General features: G+C 39.9%; 1 protein-coding gene across 1 annotated transcript in view; it reads right to left on the bottom strand.

Annotated features, from left to right (window-relative positions):
- LOC142360939 (uncharacterized) overlaps positions 1-23,646 on the bottom strand; it is a 107,351-nt gene that overhangs the window by 44,255 nt on the left and 39,450 nt on the right. Inside the window, exons 6-9 of the mRNA XM_075417262.1 lie at positions 15,156-15,374; positions 13,070-13,322; positions 8,243-8,406; positions 2,978-3,137 (exon numbers count right to left, since the gene is read on the bottom strand). Coding sequence (XP_075273377.1) covers positions 2,978-3,137; positions 8,243-8,406; positions 13,070-13,322; positions 15,156-15,374 — 796 coding nt within the window. The remainder of the gene's footprint in view (positions 1-2,977; positions 3,138-8,242; positions 8,407-13,069; positions 13,323-15,155; positions 15,375-23,646) is intronic.

The raw sequence follows: 23,646 nt of genomic DNA, 5'->3' as shown, positions 1-23,646 counted from the left end.
CCTTTTCTATACTGCTGCAAGAAATTATATCCTGGTAGTATACAAACACAGAATCACAGAATGTTAGGGGTTGGAAGGGACCTCTGTGGATCATCTAGTCCAACCCCCCTGCCGAAGCAGAGTCACCTACAGTAGGCTGCACAGGACCTTGTCCAGGCGGGGTTTGAACATCTCCAGAGAAGGAGACTTCACAACCTCCCTCGGCAGCCTGTGCCAGTGCTCCGTCACCCTCAGAGGGAAGAAGTTCTTCCTCATGTTCAGACGGAACTTCCTATGCTTCAGTTTGTGCCCATTGCCCCTTGTCCTGTTGCTGGGCACAACTGAAAAGAGTTTGGCCCCATCCTCCTGACACCCACCCTTCAGATATTTATAAGCATTTATTAGGTCCCCTCGCAGCCTTCTCTTCTTCAGGCTGAACAAGCCCAGCTCCCTCAGCCTCTCCTCATAGGAGAGATGTTCCAGTCCCCTCATCATCCTCGTAGCCCTCTGCTGGACTCTCTCCAGTAGCTCTTCATCTTTCTTGAACTGGGGAGCCCAGAACTGGACACAGTACTCCAGATGAGGCCTCACTAGGGCAGTGTAGAGGGGAAGGAGAACCCCCCACAACCTACTGACCACACTCCTCTTAATGCATCCCAGGATCCCATTAGCCTTCTTGGCAGCCAGGGCACACTGCTGGCTCATGGTCAGCCTGTCATCCACCAGCACTCCCAGGTCCGTCTCCACAGAGCTGCTCTCCAGCAGGTCCACCCTGAGCCTCTACTGGTGCATGGGATTGTTCCTCCCCAGGTGCAGGACCCTGCACTTGCCCTCGTTGAACCTCATCAGGTTCCTCTCTGCCCAGCTTTCCAGCTTGTCCAGGTCACTCTGAATGGCAGCACAGCCTTCTGGTGTATCTACCACTTCTCCCAGTTTGGTGTCATCAGCAAACTTGCTGAGGGTACATTCTAACTCTTCATCCAGGTCGTTGATGAAAAAGTTAAACAAGACTGGGCCCAGTACTGAGCCCTGGGGGACACCACTTGTTACCAGCCTCCAACTAGATTCAGCGCCGCTGATGACAACCCTCCGAGTTCTGCCATTCAGCCAGTTCTCAATCCACCTCACTGACCACTCATCTAGCCCACACTTCCTCAGCTTCCCTAGGAGGATGTTACGGGAGACAGTGTCAAAAGCCTTGCTGAAGTAGAGGTAGACAACATCCACTGCTCTCCCCTCATCTACCCAGCCAGTCATGCCATCGCAGAAAGCTATCAGATTGGTCAGGCATGATTTCCCCTTGGTGAATCCATGCTGACTACTCCTGATAACCTTCTTTTCCTCCACTATAATTAGAAATGCATTCAGCACTTGAAACAGAAAAGTATTTATTTGCAGTTGCCTTATCTGTCACTTTTTCCATATGGCATTGGTAGTCCTGGAATGTAAAATGAGGTCCACTATATATATTCTTTGTTTGAACTTGCTTAACCTGTCACAAAGGTAATAGAAACCAATCATCTGTGGCTCTGATTTGACTTACTGTAGAAAGTTTCTAAGTTCAAAAAAAGGGTTATTTTGCTTACTGGGGTAAAGCAGATAAGTGCTATCTGTATAAAAAGTGGGAATGTCTGAGACAGGTGGCTGTGGTAGTGCATTCAGTCCTTCAAACCTTTTCCCTTCCTCTGTTGAAATGCAATGCGGTGCTCTGCACTTTCCCACAAAAAATAAGCCTCCTGAGTATCTGCTTTTTCATTCAGTTGCACTCTCACCTTTTTATTTTTCCTTCCGGGGTCCAAACTGTCATCACAAAGAAAAAGTGGAAAATAATTACAGTTGTGGCAGACATTTAAAGCAGTGACAACTGAGGCTACATATTTATAGAAACTGCTGATCTTTCAGTGGTGGCTATAGAGACTTGAACAACCTGCAGACCCTAATCTGAAATCACTTGTTTCAGTGGGTTAGAAAACAAACCATAAAACTCATACATACTTAGGATGACTAATTTCCTTCCTGTCTGGAATCTATTCATTTTTACATCAAAGCAGGAAACTTGCTGAAAAAAGCATTGTACACAGAGGCACTCATAGATGTCTAAATCCAATTGATGAGCACTAACAATGATCCAAGAGCTGTTTTATAAGGTAATGCTACGGGAATTAATAATGCTGATGCAAAGCTAGACAGCATGGAAGAAAAGGTCCCTCACAGAAAGAAAACAACGTCCCTCACAGACTACTGACCATGTTATTTCTGTTCTTTTCAATTCTCTGAAAGCCATTATGACCAGAAGCCTCATTTGTGGATGGCATCTCCAACACTGGACACTTTATAAACACAGATATATCTCCTGCACATCACAGCTTAAAGTCTGTTTATGGGACTAGAGGCCAGTGGTTTAACAGAAAAGAAAGAGGAATTATTTTGATAACCAAAGTAGAGCAAATCAACTTCAGACCTTTCCTACCTACCCCTGCACATTTCTAACTCAGTCCATGCCTCCGGGTTATCCTGGAAGGAAAGGGCCAGGAAGGAGATCATGGCTATCACATCTGACTCACAAAACTCACATCCCCCCCTCAGGGCAATGCTATCCATGCCCTTGCAGAGAGAAAATTCTACCTGTCCATGCAGCTCCCCAGTTTACTAAGATGACTTAGAAATTATCTGGGAAGAAACTGACCTTTAAACAAGTATTAAGTGTCTGCGACACAGTCAAGAATCACCAGATGGCACAGATAATTTTTTTACGTCAGTGATTCTGATAAGCCTTCAGATACTAAGCAGATTGTAACCCCTCAGAATGTTCAGGCAATGCACATACAATCCCACAAAATTCTCCTGAACATGCTTCTTAACTTCTCCATTCAAAGAAACACCCCATGAATAATTTTCTTGTACACCTAGGTCCTTTGAGGTAATATCCGGGAACATTGAGCGTTAGTTTGGACCAGTGTGTCAGAGACTCCTTTTGGAGACTCTGTTCGCCACTCACCATCCGTCTTTCACCATTGGTTCCTCTCCACTGCTCAGCCCTCTTCATGATGTAACTCAGCTCCTGACTTGAAATCTCTAAGTCCAGTGGAACAAAGAATGTGCCTTCCTCACCATGAATGCGTCGAAATACATCCAACAGCCAACCTTCACTGTGTAGCCTGTGGGTAGAAACGACACATTTGGTTTGTCTTTGAAAGGACTCGCCACAGAAAAAAGAAAAATATGTCTTACCCTTTTGTAGACTTCTAAATCTTGGTATTCTCTTAATGACATTGTACTCTACCCATGAATAAGAAGCTTCTTTCCCACAAGTTCTCCAGCAAACAACCCTCCCCAACCCTCTAGAGTCTTTACAATGCCTGAACCAAGTCACATAAACTTGAGCAACAATTTCTTTTATTTCTCTCAAGATATTAACTTCCCAAAAAGATCCTGATCTTCCTTTCCTTTAGAAATGTTCAATGTCTGTCTTCATCATTGGTCTGTGTAACTAGTTCCAGTGCTTACATGAAGTACCTCACTTAGGCACGAATGGAAGTCCTGCTGCACCAGGGTTCAATAATAGGCAAACCATATCATCTAGAAAGGAACTACTCACCGTTTTTTTCAACCCCAAGCCTGCAGTCTATACAATTTAAACTTCTCTTAATGTTAGACAAGTTCATTTCATTTGTTGGCTTTGTTTTTCTATGACATTTCTGTGCTGTGGTAAGGAACTGAATCAGCACTACACAGTAAAATTGTCTACCACAAAAAAGGCTTGCTGTGTGGTATTTCTTAATGTAGGTGAAACCAAGAAATATTGTGGGGCTTTTGGAAAAGCCTAGTGTCACATTTTTAGCCTTGGATGAACTTTAAAACTTCAAAACACTGCTGTTTAATTCAAAAGGAACCTCTTCAAGTTCATCTCTTTCTCATTCTACTTTTGTTCCAAAACCAGGGGTTTAGAATATACATGTCAGAGTATTTAGAATCCCAGTCTTAAATATTGAACTTAAGTATTTTCCCTTTTTCTCTTCCAAGCTAAATACTTCATTACAATTCAGTCATCAGTCCCAGAGATTGGCTGGGCAGTCATGAGAAGTGCAGAGATTGCTGTGTGATGCTGCAACCAACAAAACGCTCAGATTTCTGTCAGCTGTACAGGTCCTTCATTTCTTGGCAGGTGGGAGAGAGAGCATGGGCATAACTCCTTTCACCTTCTGAACTCTCATCCTTCTCATGTACAGCAGCACTAGATGCAGTTCTTCTGGGTGACCCTTCTTCTTGGGTCTTGTATTGGCATGTATGTACTAGACAACATGCATGTGGGTGGAGGGCAGGGGACTGTGCAGGTAAATCAGAATGAAGTTCACATTTACACTAGCTCTACACCTCACCTTACAGTGCACACAGTAATTGCAGAGAAGCACACTCAGTAAGCTGCTTAATACAGTTTTGCCCACAACTGAGGTTTAGTGTGGAACAGAAATGAGGAGACGCACCAACAGTTAGTTTGATTTTCAACTTGATCTCTGGAGAAGCTTTAGCTCTGTCTTCTAAAGGGAGTATGTACCTCAGAGTCAAGCTCTATATCCAAGAGTTTCTGTGATGGAGTAGCTATTCTGATACTGAAATCTGGCAGCCTGGCTCAGCATCAGATTAGGGACTTCTATCTCCTGCTTTGCTGCAAAGGCGCCCTCTGTACTTTTTCCCTCCATCCTTCTTTTTTGAAATATGCCTTTTTGAAGCTGCAGCCCTAAATTTCCTGTAGCTTCCAAGATGTCATTTTGGGATTCTGTTATCAAAAGTGGAGAGCAGCTGGAAGATAACCTAATCAAGATGGAGGTAGTCCTGAGAATATAAACAAACTGGCTACAAAGAAATAATAGAAAAAGCTCTAAAGTGAGAAATGCGAATCAGTGCTAAGGCAGAGTAGGATACTAAAGTATCTGAAAACAAGTTACAGAAGAATTTTTTTAGAAATAAGTAATACCCTTCATGAAGTTATTTTCCATATTCCACGGTGTCTTCAAAGAAAAGTTTGTGTCTTAATCCCTGGATCTACACTAGATTTTTTTTGACAAAATGGATACATTTTTGCAAACACTGACTCAAAATTGTCTTCTGCTTAGTTGAAAAACTAGTAGTCAAGCTTCTGGGTTTTCTGGCCTTCCGCTCATCTTGAAACAAAAATATTCTATGGTGTTTGTCTTTGAAATTCCAGGTCAACAATTTAAATCTTTTGCCACTTATCTTGCATAACAAGAAAAAGACCTTGCCATTTATTTAAGCTCACTTAATGTAACTTTCTTATTTCAAATGAAGTAAAATTTAATGCAGTTAAATTACTGTCTATTTGCTGCCATAAACATTTTCTATATGAAGATTTTAAGCACATGGTTATAAACAATATAATTAACTTTGAATTAATTAAGAATCATGAAGCCTGTCTTCCAGCTTCGTTCCTTTTGCCCAGAAGTACTCAGTCTGCTCCTGTTACCTGGTTTAATTTTTTTCTTTGGCATGAAAACTAATAAAAGGCTTCTTCTTCTATCTTAACATGGCTTCTTATAAATATGACTGTAATAATTTCTATTGCTAATGCAATAAAGAGCAAAATAAAACTCAGATGTTCTTTTCTAGAAATCTGAGACCCAGTATAATACTAGTTATTTTTTTTTATCAGAAATAACAGAAAAAATTACAATTATTTGCTATCCAGAGTCAAATCAAAAAATTGACTTCTCAAAAATTTACACAAACCAAACACTGAATGGTACTGTGGTTTAAAACAACTTATATCCTCACTTGAGCATTTCTCATCCTTTATTGGAAAATAACTGTAAAAATATATAAATAATTTTGCTGTTAACACTGAAAAATGTACATTTTTGATGCTTTTCCCCCCAGGCTATTTCAATACCAGGAAATTTAGACTCTTTCCAGCAGATACTTTTAGTTGAGATGGGCCTACATTTTCTCACGGTGCAGAAAACGTTTCACCAACAAATTCCTAACTGTTTCTAATGCCTAGTGGAATTAAAATAAAGGAATTGCAACCAGTGCTGCATCATTTTTTCCAAAAAGTAATTAGAATTTCTCTCCATGCTAGATGTACTACAGAGTCCCAAGACACCCAAGGGGAGCCAGATTTATTGAAGTATATTTGTTTATAAAGACACAAATAGATACCTAGTCCTGTTCATCCCCTGCCAGTGACTTCATTTGCTTCCTGGCTGTTAAAGAGTGCTGCCGTGAAGCTTTCTAGCTATGGCAGGAACAGACACTTCCCCTACTTGCACTGGTGGTCTGGTGGGTTCACTGTTCTTAGCCCTTTTTTATACTCTGCTGAACACTTCTGTTAAACGGCAAATTGTGGAGTAATTCTAACCAAAGGCACAACTCCATCATCCAGCAGCCAAAGTCTTCCCTGTGGACTGGTGTCTTACGATGAAGAAGACAGCCCTCAATATCTATATTGGTTTACCTTAAGAGAGAAAGATGTGGTGGATGCCTGTGTAAAAAATGTGTTATCTGAGTCGAGCACCATTACATTTGAATCTCTTTGAGATATAACACCTGAAAAATATTCTCACAAAAGGATACTACTGCCTTGGTTATAATACTATTTTCCCTTGAAAACAAATGCTGTTATATCAATACTCAGGAAACAATGTTATGAATTGCAGAGATGCTTTCCTTGAAAACTTTTTAAAAGGCTTTAATGCTATCATTAGTGGACTGACAGAGTGCTTCTCAAGAGTTCTGTCCAGGTCCAAGTTTCCCACTGTGTTGGGCGGTGGACATACGAGGAAGAGAAAGTTGATCCAACTTCAGAAGCTCATTGTATAACCACTCTGTGCAGACTCTGGTATTCAAAATACTTCTTTTTGTTATCAAGCAAAGAACTTCAAAGACCTTATGCGCTGTAAGAGATTTTGTTATCTTCCTTTTGTTTTTGTACTTTGCTATGAATCATTTTTAAAATGTGTTGTACTAAGATAACGTTTTTCCCCTAGTAACATCCTCCCCCCACCCCTTTATTGGAAAACATTATGGGAAAATTGATCCAGAAGGAAAGGAACCTTTGATGATCTTGCACCTGTTCCCTAGACAATGAAGATGTTGGTAATATTCTCATAAAAACCTGCCTTACAAATGTTTTAATTTAAATTAATTTGCCTGAGTAATAAACGACAGCAGCTAAAACTTATGAAGCTATTCAAAACTATTAAGTCAATGATTAAGAAGGCATTAACATCTCAAAAACTAATTAACTAGACTACCAGTACATTGGAGTTGTGTACAGCTTCCAGGAATGCAGGAGTTTCAAAATACTTTGCAGAAATTTAGATTGCCATTTATCTTTTTCTGCCTGCTGCAGCAGACTCTGTGGAAAGGAGACCGAGGGATGATCCTGTCGGATGAAGGGCGTGTGCTGAGCGTTTGTGTTCTTACCTTACACCTGCCTGCATCTTGCCTTTGCATACAGATTTTTACTGGTGCTTGGCACCACTCAATGTTCATCACTATGTGAGTCAAGGGCCGGTATAGAATTCATACTGCATTATATACGAGTCACATAGAAAAAATAAAATACACTTTTTCATTAGACAACCTATCTTGTTCTTTTTCAGGGTCGCATACCTGCCCCTATTGACTATACCACCAATTATGCCTACTAGAAAAGTGACAGAAAAAGTACTTGGTCTAATTTCATGATGAACTGAAAACTGGTAATGGGCTAAAGTCATGGAATTATTATTTGGATTAAATCATGTCATGCAGTGGTTTAAAGCCTCAGTCACATCAAGTCAAAAATCCTGTATGATCAAAAGGTTGTAAGACTCTGGGGGCCACTGCAGACTCAGAGAGAGATTTTGCACTTCACACCATATGTATCTTTCTGAATTTTTCCTATTTCTCACAAAAAAACTGCTTAGAAGACTGAAGACAATGTCTTTCAAAGTACCTAAATAAAAGGTACACACACTTTAGAGCTTAAACTTTTGACACAGACACCATTGTCTGAAGCCAAAGGAACAGAAGCTCCTAGACTCTATGAAAAATCATTGCATCAGTTTTTCCTGTTGAGGACATAAGTGGCTCCCTCTCTGACTTGCTGTGTCAAGCAGGAACTAACCCCTCCTTGATTGGCTGCAATTCTGGGCTCTGGACATGTGACATTGATGTGTCTTTTCTGATGTCACCTTATTTTACCTTACAGGAGAAGGGGCTTGAGCCTAAGCTCCTAAGGGAATAATGAGATAAAGTGACATACCTTAAAATGTACAGGTACAACACTGTCGACGAGATGATGAACAGGACTGCATAAAGCATCACAGTGATTAAGGCACCAGGAATCCCTGACTCCTCTGCTCTTACAAAGACCCAGTAGAGCTTTGCAGCATCAGCAATGGGTTTCTCTACACTGTTCCCAAGTCGCTGTCATGGGGGGAAAAAATCAACGTAAGAAAATGCCAAACCTGATTAGATTAGAGACACAAAAGAGTCTGAAATTCTTTATAAGAAGGATTTAACTGTAATTTGTGGGGCACACAGCTCAAAACCTGAAGGTCTACTACACAGAATTTGAAATTAACCATGAAATGTGTTATAAACTATTTTCTGACTCATATTAGTACAATTAAAATCAACCCTATAGAGGCAGCTTATTGAACAAAACCCAGGTCACAATGAAAATACTCATTGTGAGCTTCATTAACATATTTCAGGAAAAGTGGAAGGGGAAGAAGGCTGAAATTTGCCTTATTTCAATGACCAGAGATGCACAATATTGAATGATTTACACTGCTGTTTCTAGGAGTGCTGAGTGAGCAGAAAATACTAGTGCCTGCACATAATTCTAAACTGACCAGTCTCAAAGGCCCTTGTGACAAGAAAAATGCTGGTTCCTACCCGACTCAGCAAGTTACATCATTTTGAACATGTGCACTTTGGAGCGTGTATACACACCAGTTCCCAATTTCAGATCAAGTCAGTGTTTGCTGTTACCCCTGGAAAACAAATGGAACCATCCTGTTGTCTGAAATGCCAAATGGAAGTATCAGGCCATCTGTGTGTGTTGTTAGCTGACACCTAGCGTAGCTCTTCCACTAGCCTTGCGAACAGCAGCATCAGTCAAAGAAGGTAGTGGATTCACAAAGCTTCACTGAGACTCAATGAGGTGAGAAAAATGGAGAAAACAACTACAGGTAGATCAACAGGGGACACCAGCAGGGTTTTGCTAAGTTTTGCCCAAGGGGGTTGACCTTCTTTCAGTGCAAAAGAGACAAGTTCTCCCTTATGAAGCATTATTTTAATTTATGTACATGCATTATTAAGTCTGTCTGAAACCTTTTAAGTCACAAAATCAGATATTCCCCTCATTCCCCATTCCTAGTGTCTGGTCAATCCAGTTTCGGAAGCCACAAAGAACATCCTGTAACACTGAAGAACAAACAAGCATCAGCATTATTTTATGATACAACCCTCAATTAATTTCTTTCTTTCTTGAGAATAAATAGAGACACAGTGACAGCAACAGCTCTGAAGAGACCTGACTGTATCGTACTCGCACTTCTGTGGTGGAATTAAAGATACCTCTTAGCTGTACAAAGTAGCAGCCATAAGTTGTATCATTAATAGCTTCTCCAAACGTACATGACTGTAATACACTCTACTTCTTTATGCTATTATGTTCAACTTCTCTGTAAAAAATAAAAGTACAACTCTTTTCATTCTACTGACAATGAAATATATCTTTAGCATACTAAATATTGGTAAGAAATTAATATTCATAGAGTAAAAATAGTACTTTAATTGGAAATAAGGTGGTTTGTGTGTTTTTGCAAAAATTCACAAAGAACCCTGAAGATTGTGTAGCACTCTACGTTTCATTACACTTCCAGTAAAATACGGAAAAAGATTTTTCAAAAAATCTATTCTTTTCCTTTTTTTCCCCATATCTAGTTCTTAACAACTAACCACTGTATTGACATATCATTGCCCTCTGCTGGATCAATCAATTTAGAAGAATTCAGCTACATATCATGGGTCTTCTACTGCTCAGAGCTCAAATAAATTCCTCTCTTCACATTTTTTCTGTTTAAAGTGACGCAGTGACAACCACATCCAGATTCAATCACATTGATACCTTTTGCAAGGATGTGAAACTGCACCATCAAATAATCCAGTTTATCACTCAGAGAGGGAGTCTGTGAACTTTAGGCTTCAAGAAACCTGCCCCTTCCTGAGCAACTTACTTGGATTAATGCTTAGGAAGAGTCAAAACTTCGTCCCCATTTTTGGCTTCTTTTGCAGTGACATGCATAGCAAACGAAAGGCAATTACAAGTCCAATGATGAGCTACACAAAGACTGAGAGTCTTGAATATACTTCTGTTCTCTCTCCACTCTTTGCAACACTACCAGGTTTCTGTAATGGAAATGACAGATCCCAGGAGACTGATAATGGCATATAAAGACTAGTTACTAATTCATATCTGTCCATATTAGTTACAAAAAATTAAAATACTCTGGTTCTCTGTCCCTGATCATGGCAGGGTGGTTGGAACAAGATGATCTTTAAGGTCCCTTCCGACCCAAACCATTCTCTGATTCTATGATTCTATATCCCTGTTCTATCCTCTCTTCTTGCAAAAGAAGCTGGCTGCCTCCATCCTTTTCTTATCAAAGAGACTGTCTACCAAGGAAAATCCTCTGCACAGCAGTCACGTTCTGACATCCCTCCAGAGAGACAAAATTCTGAATGGCATATAAGAACAAATTTCTCTCTTATCTGAGCAGTTTTTTTCTGGCAAGGCAAAAATGGCATGGGGGAAGTATATCTCTCTCTCAACTTTTTCTTAGAAAGAGATTGTGTTAATCCTTTTGGGGTCTTCAATGACATGATCCAAGAAAGGTATCTTAATTTTAAATTGTTTAACATTTGTTAATATCTATCATCTTAGGTACTTATCACACCATAGAGTGATGGTCTGTGAGCACTTTACAGTCTCCAGTGTTTTTATGGCAACACATATCCATGTGGTTAAGGAGCTGTTACTCTCTGCATTTTACAGGCTACATTGAGACAACATCACTGGTGCCGGAAAAGCTCTGGCAAAACTGGAATTAGAACTGCATTCTCCAAAATAAAGTTTCCTACCCCTGGAACATCCTACAAGACAACAGGAAATCAAGCTTGAAATCACACATTTGATAGAGTATCTTGAACTATGAGTTGAAACCTCCAAAACACACAACCGGCTCTGTAGTCTTCCCTTAATAATAAAAAAATTTAGTTAGTGAACAGAGAAACCTTTGTCTCCAGGGCAATCTGTCATCTTTCATAAGTATTAAGGCCATTTAGGATACTAAAATTCATTCTAGCACTAAAATAACTCATATTACCACAACACATCTTAAAAAATTCTTGATCTAAAATAAATTGGCAAGCAAATCTGAAATAACTGCTGAAAGAATGCCAGGGGAAAAAAAAATTACAAATGCAACAATGAAAACACATGTAAGAGATATAGTTTCATTTCGGAAAGGATACTTGCAGTATATTGTGTAATATTTGAACAACTGAATGTCTACCAAAGACAGACTTAGTGGGTAAAATCACCAAATTTTCAGTGTTAAGTACAGAGAGAGGTGTGCTTTTATAATGCTGTAATGAAAAACTTAGTTATTTTTTTGTATCTCAGGTTTCTCTCTAACCAAGCAAAAAAGCCCTATTTGAAATTGATAATTAATCCAGTCTGACTAGAACTGAACACAATTCCACCGAAGTCAATAGCAATGATTGTTTGCAATGCAAATGTGGGAAAGACAAGGCAGACCTCAGCCTCTACTCTAGTTTTTACACCGGCTTTATGAGGGGGGTGGGGGGAAAGGCCTTGTAAATATTTAAATATTTCTAACCTAGATATTCGGGAAATAGCCCTTTTCTCCTAGTAAAAAAAAAATCTTCATCAGAATAATTACAATTAAAATTCAGTTTTGTGCATGATTTATACCATGAAATTAAAAAAAAAAAAACAAAAAACAAAAAAACCCACAAAACCAAAAACAACAGGCTGTCCAAGAGAAAACTACAGTGTACTGCCACATGCTTGAAATATTGCAATTACTTCTCAAGCAAGATCCAAATAAGTTTCTTGAACAGCTGAATTTTAATTTTCAAAACCATTGCAACAGGAAACTGCATGTAAACAGTGAAAAATCACATTTTTAACAGGACTTCTTAAAGCAAAGGAGAGGTTAGTGGATCAGGAACCAAGAGACCTGAGAAAACCTGATACACCACAAGAATTGTGGATTACTACTCGATCTGGAGGGAGCAACAGAAACAAAGACATTTTTGAACGCCAGTGAAGGGCAGAGGAAGAACAATACCATACCCCCAGAAAAGCTCGCAGTGCCTGGCGTCCATCAAGTGGACCTTGTGTCGCCTACACACTAAAAGCCGAACCCGAAACGCATGTTCTGGGGGATGGGGCATTACCTTGAAAGTGATAAAAGTCCTGCCCACCGTCAAGGTACGGATGGGCCACACACAGTGTACATAGGCACCGAGTTGTGAGCTTTACTCACATGATTTTACGAGTGAAGAAGCTTTTTCCAAAAGAGATGTCTGTCTTCCAATCTCCTAAGTCTGGTTGGGTGTGCCAGAGAATTATATTCACTACCTTGCATGTCAGAGAAGTACACAATAACCTTTCTTTTTTCAGTTTGTCTGTTTCAGTGCTTAGAAAAACCTGTAGTGTTGATAATCACAGCTGCTCATTAACCCATCTCCATTCACAATCAAAACTGCAGTACTCCTTTTCAAAGCAGATACAATAATTTCAACAGTGGATTTACTTTCTTATCTCCATGTATGGCTTGTATAGTGGTCTTAATTTTAAGCAGACACACAGTGCCTTCATTAGATGGGAATTTTGTTAATAAAAAGGTAATGTATAAAATTATTATTTAATTTTTCTTTTAACTTTCATGTTCTGTTGCCAGGGGTGGAATTTCATATCTTTCAGTGATTCACTGAATAAAACAAACTTCTGCGTCAAGGTCTCATGTCCAAGTTATTTTAAGTGACTTACCCCCAGGACTGAATCCACTACAAACACTGCCAAGGGGTCTAGCACTGTCCAGAGTCCCAGAGCTATGATAAACTTCGACAAGAAGGAAGGGAATGAGTCAAACAGCTGCTGACAGCCCCATCTGATCAGGACCATAAGAAGAAGCCATGCGTTCAAGGTTAGGGGTCCCACCACAACCATGACCAACTCTTCACCGGTCTGCAGCAAGGAGTTCTGGTAGCACAGTTCGACAGTGTGAGGGAAAAGCTGGAATCTGTAAACAAGCAAAAGGAGACAGTTTGTCTGTGCTCCTGGGCAAACTATTAAAGAAAAACATAGAACAATGCATACAGCACTTTGCATTATAAAGTTGCATCCCTATCTTGGTCACAATCGTCTCACCAAAAGCTGTATGAAACTACCAAAAAACCAAATCTTTTTCCTCCTTCTTCCTGCATGTCCTTTGATCCCCTCTGACTCTCAGTGCAGTGAATGCACATCCGAGCCATTGGAACCATGCAGGCAGGGCTATAGGAAGGCATTAGCTCCCAGTAACACCAGTGTGAGCACAGGCCCTGGAAGCTCACCTCTCTGCATACTGCAGCACCTCCGGACACTGCACAAAATGGAAAATGTGTCATAGAAGACATACTTTTTAGCATCCTGAAAGTGACTGAAAATGTCCTGCTTGCCACCATGGGGTGGTGGGATTATAAAAGCTTGCACAATGAGCGGATTTTCTGGCACTGTAGGCGACAGGAACTGTGTTGTATTGTGAGCTACATACAGACGCTGAAATTTAAGGCAAAAAAATCAAGCGAATTTTGCTCCTAAGTAAAGGTGAAGTGGTCTGATTTTCACTTTGGTTCTAACTCATGGGTGTTACCATTGTATTTGGCAGCACTAGAGAGCACATAACTCTTGTTCTGTGGGCCCACAGCTACAGATCGGGATGCTGATCCAGGGCACCTTGGCTTGAGAACATTGTCCTTTATCGGGCTGACTGTCTGGGACAACTGTGATTAGTGGCTTTGAACATGAACCACCTCTCTCACACATGTTGCTTCCTTCTGTTCTGTTTCCTTTGCTTTTACAGACTCTTGATTCTTGGCCTCCCAGAAGTTTTAATGACAGCTGGCTGAGCCCTCCTGGGCTGTGCAAGCCCAGAAGCAAGAGATGGCTGGCTCTATGTTACGATCTAGAAGACCACCAGAGCAATACCCAGCACAGTCCAGAGTCTACTGAGACTCTCTTCAAATTTAAGCCAATAATGCCAGTATCACAGCAGACATAGTTCACAGAGTTCCATGTTACTGGTTCCTACTAATGGATTCAATTTTGCATGATGCTTTAAAGCGAAGCAAAGAACAAAAAATAGTTCTTGTTGGAGAAGTCTTCCCTTTAGTAAGGATGACTGATCTTTTTTGCTCTGTTAACCCATTCTCCACCCCACAGCAACATACAGAGAACCAGGTATATATCACCTTGTGGACTTCTCCATCTTTCTTTTTTGATGTCAAGTAATGACAAGTAATAATTTTCTTGGGACTCTCTAGAGAGCTCTGATTTCTGAACTGAAGTCACTGTATCATATAGTTAAAATATGTCAACTGATTCTAGTCCTCACAGTAAAACTTATGTATCAAAGTTAAATTCTTCAAAGTATTTAACTCCTATATCACTTTGGTAACATCAAGTATGATTTAAATGCTTCTTCAGTTTTGTGAAGTTCTTAGATGTTTTGAAATACTTGAATCAAAATGATAAATTATTCTTGTGGAAGATATATAACCTGCTGGGTGTGTCAAACGGGAGGGAGGTAGGCATGACACAAGACACACAGGTGGACACATCCTGTTCTGGGTTGATAACTTACATTATTAACACCTTCACCTTTCTTTTAGGGTCATATTTACATACCAGATCATCCAGAGTCTGGATGCAGTCCTTGTTCTCTGAGTCTCTGCAGAGGTTCCTATCAGGGCTTGCATGCAGAGCCCTTAGCAGGAGCCTTAATCATTAATTCTCTTTGCAGTGCAGAGGAACTGCTTTGAATCAAGCTATTTGTAGAAATATTCTGACAGATATAGAAAGCAGCAGAACTTACTTTGTAACAGGAACTGAGATGGTCTGAAGGAATAGCCATTGGCTCATATAATGCAGGTAAAGTCTCACAAACCAAAGCAACACTACCAACAGCGCAAGGAGCCAGAAGTCCCCGGAGCGCCAGTGCGCAGCTCCCAGCTCTAAGAAGGCTGCGTATACCACAAAATGGAAACGCTCGACAACCCCCCTGGACAGTTTCACTTCAGAGGCAGAACGGCAGCTGGAAATACATGGAAATAAAACTAAGAGTCATTCGGAAAAACATATAAGAAATAGCAGTTACTAAAACACTGTAGAGTCCTACAGATAAACGTGGGACAGGTTCCGATCATAACTTTCGGTTGTTAAAGTCAGACACATCGAACAGTAAAAAATAGAGCATTTCTTCCATTGCAGTCTAGGCGATTGGTGGCTTCCTCCCAGAAATCATGCTGCTACTTTCATAAGGAAAAAAACAAATCGCATTTAAAACTAAGTTTTTAAAAGTCTTTTGCTTTCATTTTTATTTTAATTTTCTAACAAATTGCTCTCTGAGGAACACTTTATCACTTATTTTGCTTCTGAGAAAGTGGTAAAAGAACTTGTCATATTTGTACTGAAAAAGTAACCATTGTATTGAAAAACGTGAACAGCTTTTTGGCATTTGAGTAAGAGAACTTCAGTCAAATATTTCAGTACACAAAGTGGGCTAACACTCTTTAAACTAGTTTGAAGTGAAAGAGAAAATAGGAAGGAACTTGCACTGTACAGTGTTCTGCTACTGAATGTAGTGTGATTTACCCATTAAGCAAATTACCATACTGCTTCAAAGGCAGGGTGGGGGGATGGAAATTAGGTGCAGAGATGGAGCCTTGGCATTACGTTTCCAAGAAACTGGAGTCTCTCAGCTGATTCAAAGCTGAAAAGACAGTAGCTTCTCCGACCTTTTGAAACTTCTAACTGCTATGCTTATTTCCACTGACTTAAATGACTAAGCAGCTGAGATGCACAACTGTAAGACTAAATATGGTGTCACCATGCTCAAATTGTTATTTATATTGATTAAGGCTTCTAAAAGTTCAGAAATATAAAAATCTTTTTGTGGAAGAAAACATATTTTATTTAAAGTGTAGCACATGACTGGTGAAGAAGAGAGCAATACTTGCAGTGTATTTTATACTCTAGTAAGGCATTTTCTTGCCTACACTGATAAATATCTTAAATAGCTGTGTACACTTCTTTCTCCAGCAGTCACAAAGAGAACTGTGAATAGCAATGGAGAAACTTAAAATGATTCTGCATTTGGTCTAGGTTTGAATGAGCAGGAGAAATAAAAACTTCAAGTTTGCCAGCATAGGTCTGGATTTTGGGACCAGCCTTGGCATCATGTTGCTCCTGACCCTCAGTGTTGAGCAGGATGCGTGTGTAGAATGCATGCTGTCAACCAGCCCCTTATCTCATGAGAAGACTCAAGCATTAGTTACCTGGTTGGTTGAAGAACACAAGGAGAAATTGTTAGGGACACACCACAAAAAATAGGGTTTGGGTCACTAAGAAGGCCTCAAGTACAAATCACCAAAACTTCTCAGCAAAGCACATACTGGGCTGAGGCAGGTGATCCTTGCAGTGACTATGGGTTCATCAGTCAGGGGTTTTGAAGGGCTTTTTTGAAACACTGCAGTCCACTTTGCTTATATCCTAATCATTCACAAAGTCCTACTTTACAGACTTAGGGCCACATCATGAATCACCTTCCTCATATTGTATTTATTTACCCACAGCAGCCTACAGGAACTTCACAACACAGATCATTAACATCATGAAACCATAGTCTAGGCTTGTGCGAGAAAGTCAAAAATGTAAAATAAGAAATATAATTCACTGTGGTATTATACTACAATAACCATGGCATTCTGGATGTTCTGAACTCTGAAGCTAGATTACACTACAGTTCTCTTTATATAAAGATATTTTTGTCATCTTTAATACCTTCCATCAAAATCTGCTCTTAAGATATTCACTCCTTGAGAAGAGCTAACAGGACAGGATTAGCCACACAGTTCTTTTAATTAGACCAAATAGTTTGCTGTTTGTGGAGAAAAAATAAAAATAAAAAAAAGAAAATAAAAAGGAATACTATCTTAGCTCATAATATTCTTCTCATCCTTCATCAAACCAGCAGAATTATATAGATGTCCCACCCAGCCTCACCCACGTCAGGAATCCATATCCTTCAGGGATAATTTCCGAACTTCATCTCTGTGCTGACAACATGAGTAGCCATGTATTTTCCACAGAAGTCTGGATTTAGATCACCAACCTCATTTCATGTAAGAGTCATTTGCTACTAGGTGACAGGTTCAATTTACTGAATGAAGCTACCTCCGAACAAGCAACACCATAGTGAAATGTTCAATATACCACCTGTAAAATGTTTCCAGACATAAATCCTTCATCCAACCCAACACACAGATTGAGAAGGAGGGCAGGTACCTTAGAGTGCTGAAAATACCTAGTCCTCTTTCATCCACAGCAGTCCTGGAGCACCAGAAACACTGAGAAACTTTAGTGACCAAAGTGCTGGGTTGGGAAGGTGAGGGAACTTCTTCCTCACAGAGGTGGAATCTGGTAATGCAATCAGTACTTTCACAGGAGTTTCATGAACACACTCCAGCTCTATAACTCATTGCGTGGAAGCTTCTTGTGTAAGCACGATGAGCGCACCATACAGAATGTGGCTGTCAAACTTCCTGAAGACTTACGGAGCAATAAAAATATTCAATCTATGCCTTCATCACTCCAATGCTCCCCAGCCTAGTTCCACTTTCAAGATGTCAAAAGTGAGCTAATGTCTCCTCCTGTGAGACATCCCTCCTGAGAAGCTGGCACTCTCAGCCATGGAAATCCACCTACTCAGCAAAATCCCAAAGGCAAGCAGAGAAATTCAGAGCATGTTCACTGTCATCAAATCCTAGAAGCCTACCACTGGCAGTGACCCTGCTTAAACCAGCAGGGCACCGTCTATGATGTCTTTACTTTGGTGCATCTTTCATCTGAAAAAAGCAATAGCAGCCCAGAAAGTCCACAGAAAGCCACACTTGATGGAAGTCAAAGAAGTAAAGAAAAATACATCCATTAAGTAGAATCAAAAAACATCAGCTTTTACTTTTGGAACAGCAATTATTTTTTTTTAAGACTTCATGATTTTCATCACACACCTTGACCATCATTTCCAGCTTTTAAATGGAAATTCAAGTCCTCCTTATTTTTTAACTTGTCAGAACTCCAGATTCTGAGTGTTACTTCTGAGCTAGCTTGTACTTCCATGTGATTGTGCAATACCTTGACACGAACACCATCAGCCAGTGGTAGAAACTGGTAGAAAGTATAGCACATCCAATGACTCAGTGAACGTCCCAACCCATAACTGGAATCGCTTCATTTACTTTAAAACAAATCCAATGGGCCCCAACTTACTTGTAAGTTACAGCAAACTATTTCTGACTACCTGTTAATCATGCTATACGGCTGTTTATTAGTTGTCACTTCAAAACACTGGGCTTAAATGATATCTCTTATTGACTTTTTTGAAGACTGAAGAAAAGAAGAGGCAGAAGCACCAAAAGAAACACACCAAACAAGTGGAAACAGCCCCTTTAAATATTTTTAGCTAGTGCTTCTAGGGAAAGCTCGTGGGTGGAGTGACAGTGCTGGCAGATACACTTTTCAGAAGAGATTTATATAAAGTTGCTCGAAGGGAGACAGCATAAGTATTACCTTTTGAAAACAAAACAACCCCTCCACCCACAAAAAACCCAAATCTCAGCCCTTGGGTGAAAACTGTATAAAGCTCCAAATGAGAAGCCACTTGAGCAATGGATTTATCCATGATTCCTTGGATTACTGGTAAGTAATTTGGCTGAATGTTTCTGTTCTAGGGCATTAGTTTTGCATTTTTCTTTACAAAATGCTGCAGTAACAAATAGCAGAGACTGAATTACCATAAAAGCAGGTCAATTATTTCAATGGAAATTGTTCAGAAGGAAAGAAACGATGCACAGCTTCTCTTAAGCTACACTTGATGATGATGACAGAAAAGTAATGGCTGATAGAAGGCAGTGCGTGTTGTTGGGTGACAGTTTTGCTGCTGACAAACTACAGCGAACATTCGTGTAATGCACTGCAAGACTGGCAGTTAAAACTGGTGGGGGAGGTTTATTCTCAACTGATGCAACCCTGCTTGCTCCAGAGCTACACTGGTGTATACCAGCTGAAGTATTCAGCATCTAGTCCTGAATGTATCTATTAGTTACATTGCATAAAATAAGGCAAAATAAATGTTTTATGCTACTCATACAGCCAGAGAAGATTTAAAGAGCAAATGCAGATGTGAATGACTTTATGCAAATTATTTTCAGGGAATCACAACCCTCAAAGCCCATAGATCTGTGCAATATTTTTACTAAGTTCACAAATAAAAAAGACCCCTCCCTATCATCACCATAAATGTTAGGTATTTAAACTTTGCCATAAAGACTTTTATGGCTTATCAACCGTAATGAAGATGCAGGAAATGCTGCCCAGGATTGCTACAATGAAATGCTATCACTTTCAATGAAAAACCACACCTGTATCTGAAGGTACATCTAAAAACAATACACTAATACATTTAGCCCTTGAAATGGAAACCAGTTAAAAGCACCACTGATGAAGCATGAGGCAGAACAGAATCTGATTCTTTCCACTGTGCACAACATAAACATACATATAAAACATAAAATTTTGTTATCATTAGAAGATTTTATTATTTTTCCTCCTGCGTAACATTTTTCCTTTACAGATCTCACACTGCATTACAAAGAATTGTCTTTATCCCAGGCTGTATGGTGATGATACAAATGATTTTGCCCAATAAGCCAAAGGCAGAGCTGTGAACTGAGCTCTGCTGAGCTAGAGGCCATTATTCTATCCACTGGATTCCTAGTAAAATATTACTTTTTTATTTATTTGTATGCTAAGTGAATATAACCAGTGAGAACATTTGCCAAGGATGAAGACACTGTTTTTTCTCCTCTCTTTCCAGAACACACCTATGCTTTACATTCTGCAGTTTGCAAGCAACGAGAAAGCGGGTACCACTAACAGTTACAGAGGCTATCTAGGGGCTATCTGCTATAAGAGAGGTGGCAAAAGACCTGAGGGGACATTAGGCAATTCCTTAACATACAAATTCTCACAGGAAAATTTGTTTTACAGCTTGCTGAAAAATCGAAAATCATGGTACAGAAGAAATGCTGGAAATCATGACAGGTTTATTTTTCAGGTGCACCTGTGGTGGAAAAAAGAAACTGCCAGAAGCATGCAAAATCCAAAAAAGTTGAAGGCTGTAGGAATTAAACATCCTTGCAAAGCAGGAAAAATAATCAGCCAATAACTGCAATAATTGTTTTGGTGTTCTGCAAAAAGTATGACACAGGTACATGAGTGCACCTGGCAGCATCCACGCTGCCCCACCAAGCTGTGGGTGAGGAGGGTGATGGTGGCTGAGTTCCTCCTTAGGTCCAGGCTGTGCCAGCTCATGAAGAGACGGTCAGCAGGCAGCAAGATCTGGATCAGCAACAGCCCAGGTGTGTTTGTTTCACGTGCATAGCCAGGAGCCAGAACAAACACATCAGCTGAACTTTTCCCACAACTCACTCACGGCAACGAGCTCACAGGGATATATGCTGGCACAGTCTTGGAGTGACCACTATGTTCTCTCATACTGGGGGATGGACGCTGAGGGTCAGTGGGTCAAAACATGTTTACTAAAGAGGAAGAGAAAAAAGTGCTGACAGCTTCCTATTCCTCTGGATATATCTGTGCTAGCCTCAAAATGGTGGACACTCAGCTTTCACTATAAAAGAGTTCACAACAGAAAATTGACAAACAACAGCAGATTCATGTCCTCAGCTGTCCCTTTACCCAACAGCATAAGGCTGGCAGAGAAGCCCAGCTTCTGACTTTAGTTAACCAAGAGTTGTCTGAGGGAAATAACCTAGACATTCATAAGAAGAGATTTCTTACCAACCTAAGGAAGGAAGTGTAGGAGGAAGGAAGAATCACAAAGTTTAAGCAGAGTGGCCATAGTGTGGTTCCTTATAGCGAGTTGGCACAGCTTTGCACATTTCAGATTTGACCAGCATCTGACAATGACAAAGTAAAAATAACAAAAAACAAATTATTGTCATCATGCCTGCAGTTTAGGTAGGCAACTAAAACTTTGCCTATTTCATGCTTAACTGCATTTTGATGAGCCTATTGGCTTGGCAAAATTGTCTGGAAATTTTACAAGAACAGACTTTGTTAAAATATTCCAGTCTGTCTGGTTCCAGCTCTGGATGAGAACAAACATGAAATGAAGAAACTTGAATGCAGCTTTCAGAACTTTTAAGAGGCTGTGTTTTATATTTCATTCTAGAAAGGAACAAAAGGCAGCAGACAGTCTCTGTTATTCATCCTCATGACATGACTAGGCCAGTTAAGGAGCAAAAGAAAGCATGTAACTCCTCCTCTATTTCTTGCCCTCTGTCTTCTTGAAGTAAATGAGAAGACAATGAATGAAGGAGAAAAAGACACAACCCACACAGGGGAGGGTGCGAGATATCAGAGGTATAAATCTCACAAACACAGCACTATCTGTAGAGTTGGTCTACCAGTAAGTAAGTACGAATGCTCAACCTTGTACAGGATCAATAAAACAGAGTTTAGGACCTAGAGAAAAACTTTACAGGGACACCAGAGTACTAAATACACCTTCAAGTTCAGCTCATTTAAAAAGAAAAAATAAAGCAGGAGAAACGTTAAGCTTAAAACACTATAGAAGTTCAGCAGAATCGAGATAAAAAACTTTTCATTTCTGTTACTAGTAGCCGCATACCAGGGGAAAAGAAATATGTGGGTAGTACTCCTGCTTAAGCTGAGTCCCCTGTACCTGATATGTGGAATAGTTTCTACCTTGATGCAGAAAACCTCCCCAAGGACAGTTGCTCTGTCTGGAGGAAAAACGTAATGTTCCTCCTGACCAAATACATATCTGCTTCTGAGAGCCACTAAACACTTACACACCATCTGTGAGCTGTGCATTCATCTGTAACGCACCAATTTAGCTGGCAGGCTATTGGGAAACAAGAGTCTGAAGTTGCCAAGTTAAAATGGCAATCCAGTACCAGTCATAACTCCACCAAGCAAACAGGTGAGGTTTCCAGTGAATGCTGTAGCAGAGAGCAATGCAGCTTCAAAATAAGAAACAGTCTTGGGGTATGAAAAAAAAAAAAGGAAAAAGAAAAAAAATTTTTCCAAAGGCACAGCTTTGATCTTTTGCATCCTGGACTCAATTAACAGCAGCATCACACTAAGAGAGCGGGTCCATACAGCTGGAGTCAAACAGCCACCTTGCTTCAGTGAGAGCTGACAGGTTAGCAGCTGCTGTGGACAGAGCAGGCAGGAGACACATTGCACATCATGATCCTACATTTCAGAAAGATCCTTTTCTGGCTGGCTGCACAGGGATGAAACTTCATCTGATACAAACACAGACAAGCCACGAGCCAAAGCCCCTTGACTTCTTTGGTTGTATCTATTTTTCACAGCAATAGGCTGAAACAGAAATTGGATTCCTGCATGCTTGTGTTGTTTCCCTTGCCACAGCTAAATTGCACGTGTGTGCAGGTGCTGGAGTTGGGCTGTCCGTTGTTAAACTGAATGCACTGTTCGCTTCACATGCAGATTTATAATTCTCCTACACCATAGGAATAGGTGGGTATAAAGATGAGAAAAAAAAGTAAATCTATGGCTGTAAGTTTACACATCAAAATGCTCCTGAAACACCATTAGTGTTATTCCAGTCAGCTCTCTAGAAGCTTCTCTAATTGACCTGACAAAAATGACTTTTCCTTTTTCATAGCAAATTTTAGAAGGCAGAACTAAGCAGACAAAACAGATGGAGTCTTGAGGAATGATGGGACGTGTTTTTAAAGCAATTATGACATTGGGAATTAATTTTTTACTTTATATCGATTAGCTTTTTTTTAGTTTACATTATTTTGTGCACCAATGCACCCATGCACAGAAGAGTTTGATACAGGAATATCAATCCACAAAGAAAATGAAGCATGATGTGACCCGGGTAACACCAATTAGAACACACTTCAAAACAAATCCTTGTGGATTTTAACATGGCCAGATAAGGAAATTCATAAAACTGCAATGAAAATGTAATACTTTAAAAAAGAAATCTCACAGACACAAAATTGTCTGAAATATTTATGGTATTTACAAGGCATACTTTGTCCAAATGTAGCTATAACGAACCATTTTAGAAGAACTCTCCTTCAAGGTTTTGATGAAAGAGAACAATGTCAAGTTTGGGCAGATGACTGATGTTATAACATTGCATTTTAAAACACATTTTTGCTTTAATACAACCTGCTCTCTAAAAGAAGCAAATCTATGCTAGGCCAGTTTCATTGAAT

This window comes from Opisthocomus hoazin, chromosome 3 (assembly GCF_030867145.1).
Source record: "Opisthocomus hoazin isolate bOpiHoa1 chromosome 3, bOpiHoa1.hap1, whole genome shotgun sequence".
NCBI lineage: Eukaryota > Metazoa > Chordata > Aves > Opisthocomiformes > Opisthocomidae > Opisthocomus > Opisthocomus hoazin.
Note: the sequence above shows the minus strand (reverse complement) of the source record. Positions and strands in the feature narration are given on the sequence as shown.